Source organism: Pongo abelii, chromosome 9, assembly GCF_028885655.2.
Source record: "Pongo abelii isolate AG06213 chromosome 9, NHGRI_mPonAbe1-v2.0_pri, whole genome shotgun sequence".
Classification (NCBI taxonomy): Eukaryota; Metazoa; Chordata; class Mammalia; order Primates; family Hominidae; genus Pongo; species Pongo abelii.
Genome location: NC_071994.2, coordinates 13,928,148 through 13,938,098, shown reverse-complemented (window position 1 = coordinate 13,938,098; position 9,951 = coordinate 13,928,148). Strand labels below are relative to the sequence as shown.

General features: G+C 52.1%; 1 protein-coding gene across 1 annotated transcript; it reads left to right on the top strand.

The window, feature by feature from the left end:
• Positions 1-522: 522 nt before the first annotated feature.
• Positions 523-9,743, top strand: LOC129048851 (pepsin A-4-like). The gene is made up of 10 exons (XM_054525473.1): positions 523-578; positions 861-868; positions 982-1,229; positions 3,488-3,605; positions 4,455-4,573; positions 5,249-5,448; positions 6,801-6,917; positions 8,051-8,195; positions 8,297-8,395; positions 9,512-9,743. The coding sequence occupies exons 1-10, from the start codon at positions 523-525 to the stop codon at positions 9,659-9,661; spliced, it is 1,260 nt and encodes a 419-aa protein (XP_054381448.1). The 3' UTR covers positions 9,662-9,743.
• Positions 9,744-9,951: the final 208 nt, after the last annotated feature.

The window sequence follows — 9,951 nt, the reverse complement described above, 5'->3', positions numbered from 1 at the left end:
TGTGGCAGCGCGAGAGAGCAAAACTCCGTCAGGAAAGAAAGGAAAGAAAGGAAAGGAAGAAAGAGAGAGAGAGAGAGAGAGAAGAGAGAGAGAGAGAAAGAGAGAAAGAAAAAGAAAGAAAGAGAAGGAAAGGAAGGAAAGAAAAGAAAGGAAACAAAGGAAAAGAAAACAAATAAGCCTCAAGGTCATTGCTTAGAAAGAAAAAGAAAGAAAAAGAAAAGAAAAAAGCCTCCAGGTCATTGCTCCTCTCTCTCTCTCTGCGGGTCCACCCCCATGGCACCCTTCCCCCTCCCCATGGCACAAGGTTACAATGGAAAGTGCCTCAGCTGGAAAGGTCTCAGAATGTGGCTCAGGGCAGAGACAATCTTATCAGGAGCTTTTCTGTTTGGGATCAAGGGAACCTGTGACTTTCCGAGGCCAATAAGGTGGGACCCAAGCTGTATATAAGGGGCAGCTCATGCTGTTGCTCTGCACCTTCCTCCCGTCTTGCCTTCTCCCTCGAGTTCGGATCCGGGAACAACCATGAAGTGGCTGCTGCTGCTGGGTCTGGTGGCGCTCTCTGAGTGCATCATGTACAAGTGAGTCCGGGTGGCGTGGGAGTGAAGATGCTGCCTCTCACATCACCTTTCTTTCCTCCCGTGTCTTCCTTCTTCCCTTTTTTCTCTCTCTCTCTCTACCGCTGTCTCCATCCCCGTTTTCTGCCTCTCTCTCTGCCCTTTTGGGAGGCAGCCCTGCAGACATGGTTAAAACTCGGGCCCAGCCTGAATCTGGTTCCCAGCTCCAGCCCTAGTCAGCTTAACTTCTTTGCATTATTGTGCAGAAGTGGGAGCTTCTCCCTTCCTTCCATCTTCGTCTCTTAGATCAGCTGGTTAAGAGTCCAGCCTGGGTTTGGTTCCCAGCTCCACCACTAGTCAGCTTAACTTCTTTGCATTATTGGGCAGAAGTGGGGGCGTCTCCCTTCCTTCCTTCTTCCTCTCTTAGACCAGCTTCCCTTCCCTTCTGGGGCTGCCACAGCACCCGCTGTGCAGAATCCTTGCCTAATTCCTCTTCCTTCTCCAAACCACAGAGTCCCCCTCATCAGAAAGAAGTCCTTGAGGCGCACCCTGTCTGAGCATGGCCTGCTGAAGGACTTCCTGAAGAAGCACAACCTCAACCCAGCCAGAAAGTACTTCCCCCAGTGGGAGGCTCCCACCCTGGTAGATGAACAGCCCCTGGAGAACTACCTGGATGTGAGTGTGTGGGCAAGTGGTGGGGTCAACTCTGCAGAATTGGCCGGCAGGAAAGAGGGTGTCCCAGGGGTCTTGGAGGACAGGCCTGGGCTCTGAGGCTCCAGGCAGTGACCCAGAGTCTGCCCCCTAGATGTCAGGGGCCCAGGGCAGGCAGGAAAGCTCACAGTCAAAGCTGTTGTTCTTTTGTTCATTCATTCATTCGTTCACTCCTTCATGCAATGTTAATTTCTTCTGAGCGCCTCCTTATATGTCAGGGCCTGTGCTGGGCTCAGGGGGAGACAGCGGTGACCAAACTCATAGCCTAGGAGACAAACACAGTAATCAAGGAATCTCGCAAACCAATGAAAAGAACAGGCAGCAGGAGGACTACAGAGTGAAGGTGTCACACTGCGAGAGTCTGCCACTTGGGCAGGGAGCCTCCCTGGAGCCATGCAGGAAGAGCGGGAGTTTCCAAGAGAACAAGACAGAACTCCGCAGAGCCTGATCCCTTGTGCCAAACCCTGTAGCAGGCAGGAGCACAGTGCGTTTGAAGGGGAGCCGAGAGGGAGGGAAGAAGGGTGCTGCAGACTGAGGCCCGAGGAGCCGAGGGGTGGACTGAGAGAGGCTCCATCCTAACTGCCTCTGGTATATCTTAAACAGGGGGGTGACAAGATCAGATCCGAGTTTCAGAAAGATCACCCTGACTTTCTTATTTGAGACCGAATAACAAACACCCTGCCCTCCCACAGATATTGTATGTCCCCTCTGTGCCTGGCACAGGGCACAGGGCACAAAGCAGTGATGCCCGTGGTTCAGAGACTGGCCTCTGCCGTCCAACAGACCTGGTGCAAATGTGGGTCCTAGTGCCTCTAAGCCACAGGACCTTGGACAAGTCATTTAAATACTCTGAGCCTGTTTCTTGGTCTGGAAAACAGAACCACTAATATCTAGCATCAGAGATTATTGCCAGGAATTAACACAATCATGTTTTCTGGAGTACTTAGCATGGGGTCTGGGGGGCCCTTGGTAAGAGGCTTGGTTAGCGCATTTATTTAGTTCACAAATATTTAACAAATATTGGTACCTCTCTATGTGCCAGAGGCTATGCAAGTTGCCAAAATGATGGTGAATAACCAAAGTTCCTGGAGCTTATACTCTAAAGGGGATGACAAATAAACAACCATGTAAGATAATTTCAGGTAATGATGAGGGCCATGACAAATTAATTAATTGGACTATGGGGAAAAAGAAGATAGAGAGGGGGCAAATTTAGATAAAGTGGTCACGGAAGGCCTGTTGGCAGAGGGGACATTTGACTAGAGATTCAAATGATTGATTTTTGAAAAAAGGATCAGCCAAGGAAAGTTCTAGAATAAACATTTTCCTGGCATAAGAATAGCTTGTGCAAAGGCCCTAGGGCAGGAGTGACTAGTCATCACCAAAGAACAGCAAGCAGACCAGTGTGGCGGGAACAGAGCCGGCAAGGCAGGCAAATGCTGCCATTAAGAAAATACTGTTTGGTTGGCTGAGGCGGGTGGATAACTTGAGGTCACGAGTTCGAGACCAGCCTGACAACATGGTGAAACCCCGTCTCTACTAAAAATACAAAAATTAGCCGGGCGTGATGGCACACACCTGTAATCTCAGCTATTTGGGAGACTGAGGCAGGAGAATCACTGGAACCCAGGAGGCGGAGGATGCAGTGAGCCAAGATTGCACCACTGCACTCCGGCCTGGACAACAGAGCGAGACCTGTCTCAAAAAAAAAAAAAAAGAATAAAAATACTGGCAATGCCCTTTCTTACAACCTCCTGTACACATCTAGATGTAGAAATAAGAAAACTGGACACGTTTCCATCTTTAGGTGGTTTGCTTAGCTTCTGATACACAATTTAAGGCACAAGCACTTAAGCTGTCACTTGCCCGGTGCTAGAAGTTTCCACCCCCATTCTCCGAGAACATGCGCTGTAAGGATGGGAAGACTGTGACAGACAAGACAACAGCTGAAGAGGGAACAGCAGATTGTTAAGTGCTTGTAGTGCTTAGCAGAGAGCAGAGGGTAAATTGGGGAAGCAATCAGGGAAGACTTGAAGGAGGAAGGGACGCCACGGCTGGGCTTTGAAGGATGAAGGCAGTGGCTGGGAAGAGAAAGACAAGAACTGTGAGGAACGAAGGAAAAGATGGAGAGGTGGACTGAGGAGATGACCCAGAAACAGCCCCTAGGGAGGCCCCAAAACAGAGTCCCCGGTCCATGAACTGCCCTGTCCTTGCCTGGACAGATGGAGTACTTCGGCACTATCGGCATCGGAACTCCTGCCCAGGATTTCACGGTCATCTTTGACACCGGCTCCTCCAACCTGTGGGTGCCCTCAGTCTACTGCTACAGTCTCGCCTGCAGTAAGTGCCCAGCCCGCCCTACCCCACTCTCGCTCCCCAGCACCAGCCGACCCTGTGGAACCCTGGACACCCACGGGCTTCAGACAGCTCCCACCTCAAGCCTGCTGGAGCCACTCAACAGGCATTTATTGAGCACCTACTACCTGCCAAGCACTGGGCTCAGGGGGTAAAGGGATGAGTGATATGATCCCCGCGGTCAAAGACTACACAGTCCGAGGGCAGAGAGCTCTCCTAAATAACCACAGCCTGGGAGAGGAAGTATGGGGGGCCCAAAGCAAGATGGGGCCAAAGGGCTGTAGAATAGCCCACCAGGAAAGAGTCCAGTGCGTGTGAGAAAATGGCTCCAAAGCCTGGCTAGAATATGCCGGAGGTCAGTGTTGAGCTCGTTTAAAAAAAAAAAAAAATCATAGGTTTGCTAATGAAAGAGAGTTTGTCTTTGGAAGTCATGAACAATGTGTGTTGCAGGTTCCTTCCTCTTCTAGTGTTTTCACCTGAGTTTTAATGAAGATGAGGTGCCTGTGGCATCATCCACATCATAATAGCAGCACTGGCCGGGAGCTAGACAGTGAAAGTGCTCATCACTGGGCAGCTACAGGCCTGCTCCCCTAAATGTTGGCCTGGAGGGGTCCCCAAGAGGCCCTGGGGACCTCTCATCAGTGAATGGTCCCAGTAGTTCAACAAGACAGGACAGGACCTGGGGTCTCTTGGGCTCCGAGGGTCTAGAGGGAAAGGTCACTGCTCACCTCGAGAGCCCCTCCCAGGGCCAGGAAACCCCATCCCAGGAAGACATCCCAGCCCATGACCTTCACCCAGCTCTGACAGACTGACAATCACCGCTTGTCCTTGCAGCCAACCACAACCGCTTCAACCCGGAGGATTCCTCCACCTACCAATCCACCAGCGAGACAGTCTCCATCGCCTATGGCACCGGCAGCATGACAGGCATCCTCGGATACGACACTGTCCAGGTGGGCACCTGCAGGCTGCCGCTGCATCCCCCCATCAGGCACACCCAAAATAAGCTTATTCCAGCAAGATGAGTCTTGGTGATCACAAAAGTAACCTGATTGGGGGTGCAGGGTCGGGGAGAAGCAGCAGAGATGTCACAGACATTGCTAGCTTGGGTGGCAGTCAGTAAAAGGGTGGGATGCCAGGAGCCATAAGCCAGCCTCAGCTCCACACAAGCAGAAACTTATGGAGTGTGGGGAGTCTCAATAAAGGCTCAATTCTCTACTAGCACCTCCTCTTCTTCCTTCTTCTCCCGACATGCAGCACCCCAAGTCATGAAGTCTCCACAAGCCCTCCCTGCTACTTGCGGGGCATGGCAGGCGTCAAAGGCCTAGGGTCTAGGGTCTGCTTTGCATTTGTTCATCAGAAACACAAACACCCAGTGACCATCTGTCCTCCAGCAAAATCTCACCCTGAGTCATAGACTGTGGCCATCTGGAGAGCAGCTGCCATGGTTACCTCCAGCAGAGGAACGAGCATTCCAGGAGACAGTCCCTCTCCTGTCCTTCCAGGCTGATACCCTGGAAGCCAAGTCCTGCATGAGATGAACCAGGGTGGCTCTGGGCCTCAGGCTGGCACCCAGAGCTCAGTGAACATGACCTGATGGTGAACATCATCTCGGTTTCCCCACCCAGGTTGGAGGCATCTCTGACACCAATCAGATCTTCGGCCTGAGCGAGACCGAACCCGGCTCCTTCCTGTATTATGCTCCCTTTGACGGCATCCTGGGGCTGGCCTACCCCAGCATTTCCTCCTCTGGGGCCACACCCGTCTTTGACAACATCTGGAACCAGGGCCTAGTTTCTCAGGACCTCTTCTCTGTCTACCTCAGTGCGTAAGTTGAGTGGAGAGGGGCCTCCTCCCACCTCCCCCTCCAGACGTCACAGTGTTCTGGCTCAGCAGGAGCTGTCCAAGGCTGGCTGCGATGGAGAGGGTCTTGGGAAGCAAGGGATTTGGAAAGTCAATGTCTGAGGCTGGAGAAATGTGTCTTTGGAGAGTAATAGTGCCAAGTCTGTCTCTGACGGGCCATGTGCACTCCATCTTATTTTACCAGCATCTTTGTCCCCTTGATGTGCACAACTCAAATATCATCAGCCATTTACCCCTCAGTGCCGGTTCCCTCATCCTTGGCTCCCAAAGATGCCATTTAAAGTGAATACACTTGGTCAGGCGTGGTGGCTCATGCCTGTAATCCCAGCACTTTGCGAGTCTGAGATGGGAGGATCACCTGAAGTCAGGAATTCAAGACGGGGTTTCACCGTGATAGCCAGGATGGTCTCGATCTCCTGACCGCCTCGGCCTCCCAAAGTGCTGCGATTACAGGCGTGAGCCACCGTGCCTGGCCCTGGATGATTAATTTCTTATTGCCGTCGACATTTGCTTCCGCATCTAACCTGAAACTGCAGAGATTTAGAAAATGAATATTGCAATAACAAGGACTCCTGCAATTTACAACAGCAAGGCTCTTTGTCGTGTGTTCCTCTTGGCCAGTTAATGTTCGAGGTGGCTCTGAAACATCATCGGCCTCTATGAGCACTTAAATATTTCATGTGGGGCCACTGTATCTCCCCAGCCAGATCTGAGTTTCTCGATCTGGGCACTGTTAACATTTCAGACCCGCATACGTCCTTGCCGCCAGGGACTGTCCCGTGCATGGTAGGATGTTTGGCAGCATCCCCAGCCTCCACCCATGAGATGTCGGCAGCATCTCCTAACCCCACCCAATCATGACAATCCAAAATGTCTCCAGACATTCCCCTGGGGGCAAAACTGCTCCCACCAAAGAACCAGTGACCTCCACCATCAAGTCTTTAAGAGCCGACACTGTCACACACTCACTTCCCTGGGGTCCCCATGGCAACTAGAGTGGGTACCACAGTGGAAACCATACACTCAACCTATAAGGCCTGTGTTCTTCCAAACGTAGTTCCACCACTCCCCCGCTGTGTGACCTTGGGCAGGTGGCCTCAGCCTCCCTCAGGATCAGTGTCCTCATGGTAAGTGGAAATAACAGTGACAGTGCCCACTGCATGGGCCCTGGCCTAAGAGGAAAAGAAACCACATGGTCACACCCCAGGACAGCCCTGGAAAGTGCCCAATCAAGGGTAGCTCTCACGAGGCAACAGCAGATGGTCACACAAATGGACGAACAAAAAAATTCATGTCTTCTCCCCTCACTTTCCATAGCGATGACCAGAGTGGCAGCGTGGTGATATTTGGTGGCATTGACTCTTCTTACTACACTGGAAGTCTGAACTGGGTGCCTGTTACTGTCGAGGGTTACTGGCAGATCACCGTGGATAGGTGAGACTGCCATGGATGGGCAGCATCCAGGCCTGGGCCCCAGATCCCATTTCCTTATGGATTCATAGCTAAGCAGCTTTCCAGAATCCCCCCAGGAACAGCTGGCAAAGGGGAACACACTCCAGGGGGAAGGTGGAAGTTGGCCAAGCCAAAGAGACCCCTAGAAAGACACCTCCCTGAGGGAGGAGGGAAGAGCTGTCTGGGAAGCCGAGACTCTGCAAGGGTGAGATAGCCACTGTCCTCCTAGTCACGGAGGCAGGACCATACACCAGCATCCCTGGGGAGAGCGGGGGACCCACCTGTTCACACATCTCACAATTTAAGGGGCCTGTGAACCAGCACATGCTCCTCCCACTCAAGGAAACATGTCACTTTCAGTCTAGAAGTGGGCCAAAATGGCTAAGAAATTGTCTGAAGTCACTTCGTTCCACCCTCCCCTTCAGGGCCTCCCTGGTCTGCCTTGCAGCTTCATTTCCGCGCTGTTCTTCCCCCAGCTGGCCTGCTAGGGTGCCCAGTTGTGTGGGTTTTCCCAAGAATGAACAATTTCCCAGGACAGAGACTTTCAGTACTAAAACTGGGACCAGCCCAGGCAAACCAGGACACATGGATCACCTTATGTCTGCCCAGCCATGCTAAAATTTCACCATTTCCTCCAATTCCTGCCCCAGCCCTCTGGTCTCTGTCCCTCCCCGCATACCATCCCCTGATGATGTCCTCCTTCTCTCTTCATCTGCCTGGCATCCCCGGATGTCTGTTCCCCTGGCTGCTCCCCTTCACCACCTCTCACCCTGGACCCTGTTTTTGTTCCCTGCCACATGCCTGGCTGCTCATCTTGCCCTTCTGCCAACATAACTTATCTTGCTAGCTAGGCTGGGAGCTCCCTGCAGCCTGGAACTGTGAGGCTGTCTTGTTTAGCTTGGCGTTTCCCATGCCTGGCAGAGAGTAGGCACTCGCGAAATATTTGTAGGGTAAATGAATGCGGGATGAATGAGTGCGTGAATGAGAGAAACAGAAATTTCACGTATTGGCCAATGGATGGGTGGGGAAGAAATGTCTGGGTTCACCTCCTGGTTCCTCCTTGGAGAGAAGTACCCCTGAGGGCTCAGGGACCTTAACTTGCTTCTTACCCTCAGCATCACCATGAACGGAGAGGCCATCGCCTGCGCTGAGGGCTGCCAGGCCATTGTTGACACTGGCACCTCTCTGCTGACCGGCCCAACCAGCCCCATTGCCAACATCCAGAGCGACATCGGAGCCAGCGAGAACTCAGATGGCGACGTGAGTCCAGCCCTGACTGCTCTGTTCTACACTCAAGTAGTGGGTGTGCCAGGCAGAAGGGACGAAAACCCTTCTAACTTTTCCACCCTCACTCTTTCCAGATGGTGGTCAGCTGCTCAGCCATCAGCAGCCTGCCCGACATCGTCTTCACCATCAATGGAGTCCAGTACCCCCTGCCACCCAGTGCCTACATCCTGCAGGTGAGGGGCTCTGGACCAACCACTAGAGGGGTTCACACAGAATGTGGCCACACAGTCCCCCTCTGCAGAGGGAAAGTGCACTTCCACGAGCTGAAGCCAACAGGCAGAAGCAGATGAACATCTGCCCTAGACAGCCTCCAGAGAAAAAGAATATATTAAAAACAAATGCAGGAATAAGAACTCAGATACAGCCCCCTAAGGGAACAAGTGACGTAAAAGTTAATCGAGTGAAAATAGGATTCTATTTGGACCCCTGGGTCCAAGTCCTGGGTCTGAATCACTAGCCCATTGATTCTGAGCAAACTACAGCTCATCTCACCCTTAGTTTTCTCATCCAAAAAGTAGAGATGGCAGCTTTCCCCACCCTCAGAGTGCAGTTAGGTTAACCAAGTGAGACTGATCACATCAGAGCTACCAAGGGTTGGGCAAATGGAAATCCTAATTTCCATAGGCTGGGGCTTCCCACACTTCTACCATCTCTATCAAGTAGCAAATCTTTAGCTATACGAGCCACAAGAAAACTCTTTCCCTTCTGTTATTATAACGTCAGGTGGAAAACTAATTTTGCCAGTGGACTCATGTTACTCAACAAGAAGCACTGATGCCTGGGCTCCCCCACCGATTCTGATTACATTAGGAGAGGGAAAGGCCTGAGCAATGGGATGGGGCTGCGGGGGTTCAAAGCTCCCCAGGTGATGTGCAGACAAGGTCGAAGCACAGTGACTTACTGAGGCAAGAGGGTTAATAGCTCATCCGCTTTGCCTCTGACCAGATCAGAATAACAATGAGAAAAGGCTGTGGCAGCAGGGTTTTCAAACTCCTTCCTAGCAGCTGAATTCTCCCTAAGCCCCTTAGCACCGATGCTGATGTCAGGGTTCCTGTGCCTGCCAGAAACACCAGATAATGACCAGTAATGCATAGAAACCAGTCGTTCAGTGGACTGCTTCTGCAGGCCGACTCCAGGCCAAGAACAGCCAAGTCCCTGGACACTGAGCCAGGAAGCTCCTCCTTGCATGTGCCTTGCAGCTGGACCAGGGCGCCCTGGATGTTTATCACCCAGCGCCTATCACTACTGAATCGGTGTCCCAGCTCCACTTTTATTCTCCTTTTCTCCAGAGCGAGGGGAGCTGCATCAGTGGCTTCCAGGGCATGAACGTCCCCACCGAATCTGGAGAGCTTTGGATCCTGGGTGATGTCTTCATCCGCCAGTACTTTACTGTCTTCGACAGGGCAAACAACCAGGTCGGCCTGGCTCCCGTGGCTTAAGCCTAAGTCTTTCCAGCCACCTCCCGGGATGATCTGGCCTCTGTCCTCTGCCCACTTTAGATGTATCTAATTCTCCTGACTGTTCTTCCCAGGGGAGTGTGGAGGTCTTGGCCCTGTTCCCTGTCCTACCAATAATGTAGAATAAAAACATAACCTACTGAAACAGGTTTTGTGGAGCTGCTTCTCTTTGCTCGTCTTTTTCCTTCACATCACTGGGGATACAACGCCAGGGCAGGGATGAAAATGACCACATCCACTTGGATGGCCCCCAACATAGTGACCCCAGCAGG

Excerpts from the sequence above, each read along its gene's own strand:
- LOC129048851 (XM_054525473.1), top strand. The coding sequence starts at position 523 with ATGAAGTGGCTGCTGCTGCTGGGTCTGGTGGCGCTCTCTGAGTGCATC. Across the intron at positions 4,574-5,248 it reads TCGGATACGACACTGTCCAG|GTTGGAGGCATCTCTGACAC; the intron begins GTGGGCACCTGC and ends TTCCCCACCCAG. Across the intron at positions 5,449-6,800 it reads TTCTCTGTCTACCTCAGTGC|CGATGACCAGAGTGGCAGCG; the intron begins GTAAGTTGAGTG and ends CACTTTCCATAG.